This window comes from Pituophis catenifer, unplaced genomic scaffold (assembly GCF_029215685.1).
Source record: "Pituophis catenifer annectens isolate HBS135680 unplaced genomic scaffold, rPitCat1.0.hap2 SCAF_4, whole genome shotgun sequence".
Lineage (NCBI taxonomy): Eukaryota > Metazoa > Chordata > Lepidosauria > Squamata > Colubridae > Pituophis > Pituophis catenifer.
In genome coordinates this window covers 128633177-128647021 of record NW_027256884.1, presented here as the reverse complement: position 1 = coordinate 128647021, position 13845 = coordinate 128633177, and the positions used below count along the sequence as shown (strand labels likewise).

General features: G+C 44.5%; 3 protein-coding genes across 3 annotated transcripts in view; 1 reads left to right on the top strand and 2 right to left on the bottom strand.

Annotated features, from left to right (window-relative positions):
* WNT11 (Wnt family member 11) overlaps positions 1–13845 on the top strand; it is a 530657-nt gene that overhangs the window by 20198 nt on the left and 496614 nt on the right. The gene's annotated exons all lie outside the window — the stretch shown is intronic.
* The window catches only part of CAPN5 (calpain 5), a 77092-nt gene that overhangs the window by 23808 nt on the left and 39439 nt on the right, over positions 1–13845 (bottom strand). The gene's annotated exons all lie outside the window — the stretch shown is intronic.
* On the bottom strand, positions 9018–9500 carry OMP (olfactory marker protein). Its single transcript, XM_070944088.1, has one exon. The coding sequence runs from the start codon at positions 9498–9500 to the stop codon at positions 9018–9020; it is 483 nt and encodes a 160-aa protein (XP_070800189.1).

Genomic DNA, 13845 nt, shown 5'->3' with positions numbered 1-13845 from the left:
TATTGCCAGAAAAATATGACAAAGGGGATGTATACTTAATACCACATGTTTTGACAGCAGCGAGAATTGTATTTGCAGAACACTGGAAAAATGAGGAAATTCCTACAGATGAAAATATGATTTTAAAAAATATTAAATGGTGCGGAAATGGATAGGTTAACATTAAGGATAAAGGATAAAGAAGATACAGAATATTTTTAACATGGGATTTGTTTTACCCCAAATTAGAAGTTGGAAGAATACCACTATATACAAGTAAATATTATTATTATTATTATTATTATTATTATTATTATTATTATTATTATTATTACTACTATTATTATGAATAAGTAAATTGGCTCAGCAACCCTAACCCTAACCCAGAAAAATTTATAAATAAATTTTTTTTAAAAACCCAACAACGCAGGTAGTCCTCAACTTACAACATTTTCATTTAGTGACGGTTCGAAGTTACAAGCAATTCTAGGATTGTTTTTCACACTTATGATCCTTGCAGCATCCCTGTGGTCACACAATCAAAATTCGGATGCTTGGCAACTGACTCATCTTTATGACGGTTGCAGTGTCACGGGGTCAGTTGATCCCCTTTTGCGACCTTCTGACAAGCCACGGGGAAGCCAGATTCACTTAACCATGTTATTAACACAACAGCTGCGGTGATTCACTTAACAGCTGTGGGAAGGAAGGTTGTAAAATGGGACACAAAGCTCACTTAACAACTGCCTCACTTAGCGATGGAAAGTTTGATCTCAATTGCGGCCGTAAGTTGACAACTACCTGTATTTAATTAATGTGCTGTCTGAATCCAGTTACCGACTCTAAGAATCCAGACTATGTATAACACAACCACACCTAGGGGTGGTATTCACCTGGTTCAGACCGGTTCGGGCGAACCGTATGTTAATTTTAATCTGGTTCGCCGAACCGGTTGTTCCAAGGACTGGCTGACCCCACCCACCACACCCCTCCCAGGAGTCTCCATGCGGCCCATTTTGGATGCCAGGTAAGTGCAGGGCGCACGCATAGGCTCTGGGAGGGCGAAAAGCGGGTCTACCGGAAGTACCAGAAGTCTGAAAACGGGCCCATTTCCGGCCTCCAGAGGGCCTCCGGTGCCTGGGGGAGGCTGTTTTTGCCCTCCTGGATGCTCCAGGAAAGCCTCCAGAGCCTGGGGAGGGCAAAAAAACAGGCCTATCGGAAGTCTGGAAACAGACCCATTTCTGGCTTCCGGAGGGCCTCCAGTGCCTGGGGGAGGCTGCTTTTGCCCTCCTGGATGCTCCAGAAAAGCCTTCAGAGCCTGGGGAGGGCAAAAAAATAGGCTTACCGGAAGTACCGGAAGTCTGGAAACAGACCCATTTCCAGCCTCCAGAGGGCCTCCAGTGTGCAGGGGAGGCTGTTTTTGGCCTCCCGGAGGCTCAAGGAAAACCTCTAGAGCCTGGGGAGGGCGAAAAGCCCCCACTCCCGCTGTGGTGCAGGAGGCCGAGTAGGCCACACCCCCATGGCCACGCCCACCCAGCAACCAGGCAGCGAACCGGTTGCTGAAATTTTTCAATCCCACCCCTGACCGCACCCCTCAGTATTTTCTTTTCAAGTTGAATGAAGGGAAACGCACAAATATTAATCCTTTTTCGTGGCTGGAAAAAAAAAACAGGACAAACTGTTCAAATATCCCTCTTTAAAAATCCATTAGTTATTGACACCATTTAAAGAAAGAAAAAACGATTGAAACCACTCAGTGGAACAGAGCGATCCATTAAAAAAAAATACCAATATTAATATTCACGCTGATCTCTTTTCACTTAAGAGCTGTCACAATAAGTAGGGGCAAACAGGGAATAAATTTCAAAAGGATTTTTTCTTCCATTAAAAGAAAAAATCGATATGATTTGCCCTTTTGATAGAGGTAGGAAAAAAAAACCCTCTTACAATGATTTGTGGAAGGATTAGAAGTACATGCTATAATTTTTACCTTCTCCTTTTCCGGTGGTGCCAGATGAAAAAAGTAAATAAAAACTGGGATTTTTTTTTTTAAAGAAATCTGATTCATAGCAGAATTTTAACATCCATGATAGTTAAAATTCACCAAGACTACTAGTTAAGGTTAGGTATATTTTAATATATTTTAATATATTAATCATTCTCTCTCTCTTTTTTTCTCTCTCTCATTCTTTCTCTTTCTCTTTCTTTCTTTCGCTCTCATTCTCTCACTCTCTCATTCTCTTTCTAATTCTCTCGCTCATTCTCTTTCTTTCTCTATCTATCTATCTATCTATCTATCTATCTATCTATCTATCTATCTATCTTCGTCTCTCTCTCTCCCTCCCCTTCTCTCTCCCTCCCCTTCTCTCTCCCTCCCTCCCTCTCTCCTTCTCTCTCTCCCTCCCTTCTCCTTCTCTCTCCCCCTCCCTCTCCCTCTCTCTCTCCCTCCCTCCCTCTCTTTCTCTCTCTCTGTTTATCTATCTAGAATAGACGAGGTGGCGCAGTGGTGAGAGTGCAGTACTGCAGGCTACTTCTGCTGACTGCCGGCTGCCAGCAGTTTGGCAGTTCGAATCTCACCAGGCTCAAGGTTGATTCAGCCTTCCAAGGTGGGTAAAATGAGGACCCGGATGGTTGGGGGCAAGAGGCTGACTCTATAAACCACTTAGAGAGGGCTGGAAAGCACCGTGAAGCGGTATATAAGTCTATTGCTATTGCTAATATATTTTGCATCCGTAGATAACCTATATTCGCACACATCTGCGCCCTCTGCCTTTTATCTCCAGAGGTAGAGTTGGGCTTCACTAGCAGTGGTGGCTCTTCCGTCCCAAGGACTGGCTCATAGATTTCCACTGCTCTCCTCTCCTCCGCCTTCTACAAATCAGGCACAGGACCCAGCTGTTCCTCCTCCTCCTCATCAGCTACCTCCAGACCTGGGGGCTGTTGACTCTCCATCTGAGGGCTGACGGACAGGCTCTGCCTCTGTTTCCCTTTCGGACAGTTCCATTCCCTCTTCCCACTCAGGTTTCCCTGATGCTGACCCCGACTCCCACGCCCCCTCCTCCTCCTCCTCTGATTCGGCTGCTGGAGGGGCTGGCGGCCAACAGGCCACATCACACCGTCATTCGAACACGGCAATGAAACACAAATCAGAAATATGTGATCTTTTTTCCTGTTTTTATTAATAGAGTGCTTTTTGGAAAGTACATTTGAAGAGTACAAGTAGTCATTAACGATTTTTATTTTCCAGTCCAGAAGAAAAGAATCTCTTAAATTAAAGAGAAGACTGTGACTTTGTTATGACCCAGGAGGAGAGTTTAAGATTGTAAATTTCACTTCGGACATTAAGATGAGGACGGAAGAAATCTTCACAGGTAGTCCTTGACTTACAACAGTTCATTTAGTGACTGTTCAAGCACAGAAAAAAGGGACTTATCGTTGTTTTTCACACTTACGACCATTGCAACATCCCTGTATCATGTGATCAAAATTCAGACTCAGCAATCGACTCATATTTATGACGTTTTGGTGGTCCCGTTTTGCGACCTTTTGACAAGCGAAGTCAAATAGGGAAGCCAGATTGACTTAACAAACATGTGACTCACTTAACAACTGTGACAAAAGAAAGGTTGTAAAATGGGACAAAATTCACTTAACAACTGTTTTGCTTAGCAATAGAAAAGTTGGGTTCAATTGTGGTCGTAAGTTGAGGACTACCTGTAATTTATCAATTATCAAAAAGGCTATTTTTTTTCCCATCAATCAAAATATGACACAATGTTTTCCTTTGGTATAGATTCATTTTATAATATTGTACAAGAATATATCATTGTTATGGCTAATTTGATATTTTTTCATATATATATATATATATATATATATATATATATATATATATATATATATATGAAAGATACATGCAGGTGATTAATATATTCATTCTTGGGAGGATTGTTTTCTGTTTTATTTCAGTAATAAATCTAATAATTTTAATATTTATGCTAAATTATATTATCTCCTAAGGCATCTGCAGATTACTTTTCAAAAATGTGTCTGTGGTTTTTTTTTTTTAAAGCTTTTTCTTAGTTCTGTTTTATCTGATTTTTTAAAATTAAAAATTGCAATAAAACCTTTTTAAAGGAAAGCGAACACAGAAAACCCAACATCGCGAGCTGAAGGCAAGCACCCCAGTTTATAACACCACGCATTTACAAGTAGTCCTCGACTTACAAGAGTTCATTTAGTGACCGCTCGAAGTTACAACGGGATTGAAAAAAGTGACTTATGACCGTTTTTCGCACTAATGACCGTTGTAGCATCCGCAGGATCACATGATTAAAATTCAGACACTTGGGAACCGACTCACATTTTTGACGGTCGCAATGTCCCGGAGTCACGTGATCTCTTCTTGCGGCCTTCTGACAAGCAAAGTCAATGGGGGAAGCCAGATTCACTTAACAACCGGGTGACAAACTTAAGAACTTCAGTGATTCGCTTAACAACTGTGAAAAGAAAAGTCATAAAATGGGGCAAAATTCGCTTAACAACCGAAATGTTGGACTCAATTCTGGCCATAAGTCGAGGACTACCTTTAAGAGGTGTGGACTTCAATTCTCAGAATTCCCCCACGACGCGTCTTCAAATTGCTACGGCTGAGAAACACTGCAAGCAGCAATTAATACTGTATTCCTAAGCATATTCTAAAAAAGCCACCGCATAGCTAAAAAAAACAACCTTTCCTTGCCACTCCAACAACTGAAATGTCCCGCGCTTTAAAGCTTGACTTTTCTCCTAAGGGAGACATCGCTTCGTCTCTTGAAAAAGTTCATTTCTGGAACAGCATCTATAGGAGCATCTCAGGTCTTAGCACCATGCACCTGAGGGAGGGAGAGAAGGAGGGAGGATGGAAAGGAGAAAGAGTAGGAGAAAGAACAGGAAGGGAGGGAGGGAGGGAGGGAGGGAGGAAATGGCAGAGAGGGAGGGAAAGAGGCAGGGAGGAAAGGGAAGGGAAGGGAAGGGAAGGGAAGGGAAGGGAAGGGAAGGGAAGGGAAGGGAAGGAAAGGAAAGGAAAGGAAAGGAAAGGAAAGGAAAGGAAAGGAAAGGAAAGGAAAGGAAAGGAAAGGAAGAAAGGAGGAGGGAGGGAGGAAAGGAAGGAAGGAAGGAAGGAGATGGCAGAGAGGGAGGGAGGAAAGGAAGGAAAGGAGGAGGGAGGGAGGGAGGGAGGGAAGGCAGGCAGGAAGGAAAATGGCAGAGAGGGAGGGAGAAAACAACGCAAAGGGAGGGAGGGAAGGAAGGAAGGAAGGAGATGGCAGAGAGGGAGGGAAAGAGGCAGGGAGGAAAGGAAAGAAAGAAGAAGGGAAGGAAGGAAGGAAGGAAGGAAGGAAGGAAGGAAGGAAGGAAGGAAGGAAGGAAGGAAGGAAGGAAGGAGATGCCAGAGAGGGAGGGAGGAAAGGAAGGAAAGGAGGAGGGAGGGAGGGAAGGCAGGCAGGAAGGAAAATGGCAGAGAGGGAGGGAGAAAACAAAGGAAAGGGAGGGAGGGAAGGAAGGAAGGAGATGGCAGAGAGGGAGGGAAAGAGGCAGGGAGGAAATGAAAGAAAGAAGAAGGGAAGGAGGAAGGAAGGAAGGAGTTGGCAGAGAGGGAGGGAGGAAAGGAAGGAAAGGAGGAGGAAGGGAGGGAGGGAAGGAAGGAGATGCCAGAGAGGGAGGGGAAAAAGGCAGGGAGGAAAGGAAGGAAAGAAGAAGGGAGGAGGGAGGGAAGGCAGGAAGATGGCAGAGGTGGGGGAGGAGGGAGAAAATGAAGGAAAAGGGAGGGAGGGAAGGAAGGAAGGAAGGAGAGACAGGAGGGAGTAGAGGAAGGAAGGAAGGAAGGAAGGAAGGAAGGAAGGAAGGAAGGAAGGAAGGAAGGAAGGAAGGAAGATCTAATACGGGGCAACTGCCAAGATTCAACCTAGATGGGGGTTACAGAGCAGGAAGAAATTATCCCTGGTTTCTTAAGAGGCATTAAGAGAGGATTGAAAACTATTCCTTTACAGATAGTCCTCAATTTACAGTATGACCAGTCATTTAGCAACGGTTCAAAGTCACAATGGGCCCTGAAAAAAGCAACTTACGGCTGGTCCTTGCACTTACGACCATTGCAAAATTCAGGCAGCTGGCAACAAGCATGTATTTATGACGGTTGCAACATCCCAGGGTCAGGCAATTGCCACCCAACCAGGAAAGTCAATGGGGGAAGCTGGATTCACTTATCCATCACACGATCCACTTAACGACCCGAGATTCACTTAATGACCACAGTAAAATAGAGTGTAAAATCAGGCACGACTCACTTAACAATCACCTTGCTTGTGGTTGTAAGCCGAGGACTACCTGTAATTTTAAGTAGAAAGCCACACGTAAAGGAATACGCTTCCGGCTCCCGGCAATTCCCCCGTATGATGGACTCCATCCACTCCAGGATAACAACCCAGCAATTTTCTGGAAGGAAGGAATGTTTCAAAGAACTCTATACCCTAAGCACACAACTTTCTTCTTCTTTCAATGACCCCATAATCCCTTGTAGGATGGAGTCTGGGCGACTGAATGGAGCTAGCAGAGTGTTTTACTGGCCGGATGCCTTTCCTGTCGCCAGTACGGAGTTTTGTTCAGCAGATATATTCTCATTGTGGCCCAGAGAGAGAAATATCTGCCTCTACCTAGGATCAAACTCACAGCCTCCTGATTGTGAGGCGAGAGCTCCACCTCTAGGCCACTGCACCGCTCCCTAGACACACAACACACTCAGATTATCTCCCCCCCCTCCCTCCCTTCTTTCCTCCCTTCCTCCCTCTCTCTCTTTTCTCCTTTACATTCAATGTGTCCTTAAGCTGCTAGGGATCCAACCCATACAGAATTAATACTCTCCCCCCCACTGCGATTCGAAAACCGCCGGCTTATTCCCGCAGCCACAATGCGGGAGGTACACAAGAACACAACACCTCCCTTTCGGTCTCGTTAACACCGTGTTGACAAAGAGGACTGGAGTCCTTGGTGGTCTCAGCTTGGTGGTTTTTCTGCAGACGTTTTATGACCCAACGAGGTAACATCATCAGTGCTAAGACTGCAGAACTTGCTCATAAGCAGAAAACCTCTCAGAAAGTCCCAGAAAAACAACTCCCAATGGATTCCGGCGTTCGTGATTCTCCCCGTCTGGAAAGGCTTCCCAAAGTTTGGGTGAGAAGGAAGAGCCATCAAAAGGTCGAAGCGCTTGGCCAAATTCAGAGGGGCAAAAAATAAAAAAGAAAAGAAAAAAAAAACATTGACCTCATAGGGGGTTGAACTATCAATCAATCAATCGGGATAGAGGTGGAAGGGACCTTGGAGGTCTTCTAGTCAAACCCCAATACCATTGCAGACAAATGTTTGTCCAGTTTCTTCTTAAAAACTGGAAAACCCACAACTTCTGGTGGCAAGTTGTTCCGCTGGTTAATTGTCCTCACTGTCAGGAAGTTTCTCCTTAATTCCAGGTTGCTTCTCTCCTTGATTAAGTTTCCATCCATTCCTTCTTGTCCTGCCTTCAGGTGCTTTGGAGAATAGCTTGACTCCCTCTTCTTTGTGGCAGCCCCTCAAATACCAGAATACTGTTCTCACGTCACTCCTAATCCTTCCTTTCATTAAACTAGACATACCCAATTCCTGCAAACATTCTTCGTATACTTTATCTCCAAGCCCTTCATCATCCTAGTTGCTCTTCTCTGCACTTTTTCCAAAGTCTCAACATCTTTTTTGTAACGTGGTGACCAAAATTGGACACTGTAGTCCAGGTGGGGTCTTATTAAGGTTTTATAAAGTGGTATTAATACTTCACATGATTAATAGAACTATAAGATGTCCAAAATCCCTTCCAACTCTGTTTATTCTGTATTCAAAGTGCCTCAATCAAACCAGCCAATTTTGGGTGCCTCCAAGCGAAACGATTTCTCCGATCAAGCAAAAGATGCTGTGTTGAGCTTTTCATTCTACCTCCGTCAATCAAGCAGAAAATGTTTTTAAAAGCTTCTTTCCAAACCTCAGATTCGTACAAAGGGTGGTGGGGGGGAAATCACTGCTTGTCATTTAAAGGAATTTAATGCACTGTGTAGCAAGGCACTCAGTTTTGAGTGGTGGCAAATCTTTTATTTTCCTGGAAAAGCAAGCAAGGGGATGGAAGTGATCTCGAGATCCTGAAGTTCAGATCCAAATCTAGCTGCGGATCTACCAGAAAGTCAAGCTGTTTACCTCTGGTCTTCAGGTCCCAGTTTAGGAAAATGTGCCAATTTTGCAAAAGAGGGGAAAAGAGGGCACCTGTTTTAATACTTGCATGCTTAACGTGCTCTGATCGATGGTGGGTTGGTAGTGCTGGAGAACATAAAATAAGTTAGGAAAACTTTTGATTAAGAAAAGTCAACGTTTTTCACAGCCTCTGTGAAAATTAGGGCTTACTTCGAAAGAAAGTAAGTTTTAAATGATCAGGCGCCTGGATTTAGGCAATGCTGCCCCTTTTGAGAAGCGCGCAGATTACTGCAATAAATCGGATCGAAGGAATATCAAGATATGCCTGGGTTTTTTTTTCCACACCCAGCCCTGCTAGGTAGGCTTCTGAGACAGTCCATGAGCCTAATAATCTTCTTTTCTGGAGGTCTTGAGTGCAATCGCTCCAAATTTTCAAAGGCTCCTTCTACATAAGCCAGCTCGGTTTCTGTTTGGAGAGGCGATAGTGAAACGGATGGCCTATAAACATTGATTTTTTTTAAAATGAAAAACTTTTGGAGAACGTCTTCAACGTTTCAAACAGCAGATTTCCCAGCCTAGCGAGGGGAGGTGGTGTTCCTTAAATCCTCCTTAGAGCCGATCTAAGGTCAAGCTGAAGGTCAAGGAAGGTCAACGTGAATTCTGCATTTCGAAAGCGTGTCTGGTTTCAAAACTAAAGTCACTGTTGGTGCTGCAGAGCCCAAAACAAAAGGAAAGACTATTTCAGAGGGGGGGGGAAAGCCACCGAGGAGACGTGGTAGGACCACCAGAATTCAGATTTTGAATATCACAGAGCATTTCAGGTGAGCTGGCTCCAGACCGTCGCTGAAGGCCACTAAGAAATACATCACTTTCCGGATTTTGGCCAGCTCCACCAACCTTTCTCCAAACTCCAGTGCGTCGGCTTCGTTGCAGTCCACCACGTCGGGCGCGTCCGGCTTCTTCCAAAAGACCCCCACCGGATCCAAGAGCTGCCTTCTCATGAGGTTAGTCAAGTCCGGCGTCCAGTGTTGAGATGTCCCGATAATGGTGGCCTTGCCCGGCTGGTCCAGAATCACTTTCCAGTTCTGGAAACGGAGACCGTGTTGATGGGAGAAGTCCAGACGGAACACGAATTCGTTATCCTGAAGGAGCTTCTCGCCGTCTTGAGGCTTCTCGTTTTTCTGCTGGAGGGTCGTCACTCGAATCCTCATCACCTCGGTCAGCTGGACATCTTGGACCAAATGCAGCTCCAACTCGGCTTCCTCGGAACTCATAATTCTCCTTTCTTTGGGGGGAGATTCTGCACGGTTTGACGAGCGACCGAGGTTGTCTGGCAGGCAAAAGGAAACTTCCTTGTGTGTGTCTTCGCTCGCTGGCTGGTACCCCAGTGATGCTAAGCAACCTGGCCTGGGGAAGCGGGAAGCCCGAAGGGATTTTCCTCTGGGCATCTCATTTTCCAGAGAGGGACACGATCATCGATGGTACAAGTCTCTTGATATCGGCTGCCTTAACAACCTGGGTTAACAACCGTTCCCAAGCAGGAACACGTTTAACAGAATAACAGAGTTGGAAGGGACCTTGGAGGTCTTTTTTTTTTTATTATTATTATTATTATTTTTTTAATTTGATTTATATGCTGCCCTTCTCCGGAGACTCAGGGCGGCTTACAATGCGTTAAGCAATAGCCTTCATACTTTTGTATATTTTATACAAAGTCAGTTTATTGCCCCCACAATCTGGATCCTCATTTTACCTACCTTAGAAAGGATGGAAGGCTGAGTCGACCTTGAGCCTGGTGAGAATTGAACTCGCAGTAATTGCAGGCAGCTGGATGTTAAATGCTGCTTTACAACTTCTGGAGACAAGCCGTTCCACGGATTAATTGTTCTCCCTGTCAGGAAATTTCTACCTTAGTTCTCAGTTGCTTCTACAGATGATACAGATGAACAGAGTTGGAAGGGACCTTGTGGGTCATCTAGTCCAACCCCCGCCCTCCCAAGCAGGAGACCCTACACTATTTCTGACAGATGGCAGTCCAGTCTCTTCTTGAAAGCCTCCAGGGATGAAGCTCCCACAACTTCCAAAGGCAACTAATGTTCCACTGGTTGATTGCTCTCACTGTCATAAAATGTCTCCTTATTTCCAGGTTGAATCTCTCCTTGATCAGTTTCCATCCATTATTCCTTGTCTGGCCTTCAGGGGCTTTGGAAAATAGCTTGACCCCCTTCCTCCTCTCTGTGGCAGCCCCTCAAATATTGGAAGATGCTATCATGTCTCCCCTGGTCCTTCTCTTCACTAGACCAACCATACCCAGTTCCTGCAACCGTTCTTCATATGTTTCATCCTCCAGTCCCCTCATCATCCTGGTTGCTCTTCTCTGCACTCTTTCTAGAGGCTCAACATCCTTTTTTATAGTGTGGTGACCAAAACTGGATGCAGGACTCTAGGTGTGGTCTTACTTCTCTCCATTTTTTTATTTTATTTTTTATTTTTAATTTGATTTATATGCCGCCTTTTCTCCGGAGACTCAGGGCGGCTTACAATGCGTTAAGCAATAGCCTTCATCCTTTTGTATATTTTATACAAAGTCAGCTTATTGCCCCCACAAACTGGGTCCTCATTTAACCTACCTTAGAAAGGATGGAAGGCTGAGTCAACCTTGAGCCTGGTAAAATTCGAACCTGCAGTAATTGAGGCAGTTGTGTTAATAACAGGGTGCTTTAAACCACTGTACTACCAAGGCTCAATGATTAGTTTCCATCCATTGCTTCTTGTCCTACCTTCAGGGGCTTTGGAGAATAGGTTGACCCCCGTTCTTCTCTGTGGCACCCCTTAAATATTAGAAGACTGCCATCATGTCTCCCCTAGTCTTTCTTTTTATTAAACTAGGCATACCCAGTTCCTGCAACTGTTCATCGCATGTTTTAGCCTCCAGTCCTCTCTATTTATCCTGGTTGCTCTTCTCTGCGCTCTTTTCCAGAGTCTCGACATCTTTTTTATAGTGTGATGACCAAAACTTGGCCTTGGTAGTACAGGGGTTTAAAGCACCCTGTTATTAAGCTGGTTATTAAGACCAGCTGCCTGCAATTACTGCAGGGTTCGAATCTCGCCAAGGCTCAAGGTTGACTCAGCCTTCCATCCTTTCTAAGGTAGGTAAATTGAGGACCCCGTTTGTGGGGGCAATAAGCTGACTTTGTATAAAATATACAAAAGGATGAAGGCTATTGCTGAGCACATTGTAAGCCGCCCTGAGTCTTCGGAGAAGGGCGGCATATAAATCAAATTAAAAAAAAATAAAAAAAATAAAAAATAAAAAAAAAACTGGATGCAGGATTCCAAGGGTGTTATAACACTTCCTGTGATCTTGATCCTATCCCTCGGAAGAGCCGTCCAACTGAACAGCATCCTCAAGATGGGCTAAAATTCAACGTTGTGGTCAAAGGGTGGAGGGAAAGGAGAGATGTTGAAGAAGGCTTTTTATAAGGGTTAATTGCAAACCTTTTTTCCTAATGGTGATTCCATTCAGGAAGTCTGCCAAATGATTCTGGGTTCCAGATTCTTTCAGGATTTAAAGATGGTTTACAGAAAACAACGCACTTTGCAATTCCACTCAGGGATTTGACTGGCAAAAACGCTTTCGGCTTTGCCAAAATGGGGGGTCAGGATTGGATGCTTTGATCCACGGCTCTGCTCGAGCAGAGGGTTGGACTAGGAGACCTCCAAAGTCCCGTCCAACTCTATTATTCTATGTTTTAAACCAGTGGTGAAATCCAATTTTTTTTACGAACGGTTCTGTGGGCATGGCTTGGTGGGCGTGCTTGGTGTGCATGGCAGGGGAAGGATACTGCAAAATCTCCATTCCCAACCCACTCCAGGAGAAGGATACTGCTAAATCCCCATTCCCTCCACACTCCTGGAAGAAGGATATTGCAAAATCTGCTGCATTTCACCCCTGTTCTAAACCTTCCCTTAGGAAAAGCAGAACTCGATTCTCTGACTGGAGGCTAAAACATACGATGAACGGTTGCAGGAACTGGGCATGGCTAGTCTAGTGAAGAGAAGGACCAAGGGAGACAGGAGAGCATCTTCCAATATTTGAGGGGCTGCCACAGAGAGGAGGAAGGGGGTCAAGCTATTCTCCAAGGCACCTGAAGGCCAGATAAGGAATAATGGATGGAAACTGATCAAGGAAACTGATTCAACCTGGAAATAAGGAGAAATTTTCTGACAGTGAGAACAATCAACCCATGGAACAGAAGTTGCCTTCAGAAGTTGTGGGAGCTTCATCCTTGGAAGCTTTCAAGAAGAGACTGAACTGCCATCGGTCAGAAATGGTGTAGGGTCTCCTGCTTGGCCAGGGGGTTGGACTAGATGACCTCCAAGGTCCCTTCCAACTCTGTTAATTTGTTAATCTGGTTAAGGATCTCATGAATGGAGGGCATGTGACACAGCCCACGGCGAATGTGATCATGGAAAGAGGACAGTCCCTCGGTGTGCCACCTTCCGAGTTTCATTCATTAGGAGGTTCTCTGGAGATCTAGGCAATGGCGTCGAACGGAGGATTACAACACAGCTGTAGCACCACAACAACGCATTCTAAGTTGCATGGGACACAATGGATGTTGCGGTTCCAGCTAGTCAGTGGCATCTAGTCAAACTTCCCTGATATTTAGGAAACCTGGAAGCTCCGGAATTTGGTTATTTATGATGATTTTAATCACAAGTCGCCCTCGATTTGCAACCGTTCATGTAGTGACCGTATGAAATGACAACGGCACTGAAAAAAGTGACTTGAGACCCGTCCTCCCACTTACGACCGTTGCATCCCCATAAGTCACGTGATCAAAATTCGGACGCTTGGCAACTGGCTCATATTTATGACGGTCCCAGTGTCCCCCTTTTGCGACCTTCTGACAAGCATAAGTCAAAGGGGGAGCCAGATTCACTTAACAACGGTGTTGCTTATCTTAACAACTGCAGTGATTCACTTAGCAACAATGATTCACTTAGCAACCCGTGGCCAGAACAGTCACAAAATGGGGCAAAACGCACTTAACCAAGTGTCTTGCTTAGCAGCGGGAATTTTGGGCTCAGTTATGGTCGTACGTTGAGGACAACCTTCATATTAAAATTGTATTTCTCAAGTTCAGCAACTTTAAGACTAAACTTTAAGCGCTTTTTTAAGTGCTTGTTCAGCTGAGAAAATTGTTTCACGCTTTTATGTTATTCGGGGCTATACAGAGAATTCAGATATGTCTACGAACTAGTGTCTGAATTCCAACCTCTTTTTTTCCCCCTTTAATATAATTTGAATTTATTTATTTATTGTTTATTTATTGGTTCGATTTATATGCCGCCCTTTCTCCGGAGACTCAGGGCAGTTTACAATGCGTTAAGCAATAGCCTTCATACTTTTGTATATACCTGCTTAGTAGGGCTTTTGGCCCCCCCTAAGCGGTGTTCTTTTTTTATACAAAGTCAGCTTATTGCCCCCACAATCCAGGTCCTCATTTTACCTACCTCGAAAGGATGGAAGGCTGAGTCAACCTTGAGCCTGGTGAGATTTGAACTCGCAGTAATATAAATTGGCATATAAATTGAATTAATAAAATAAATAAA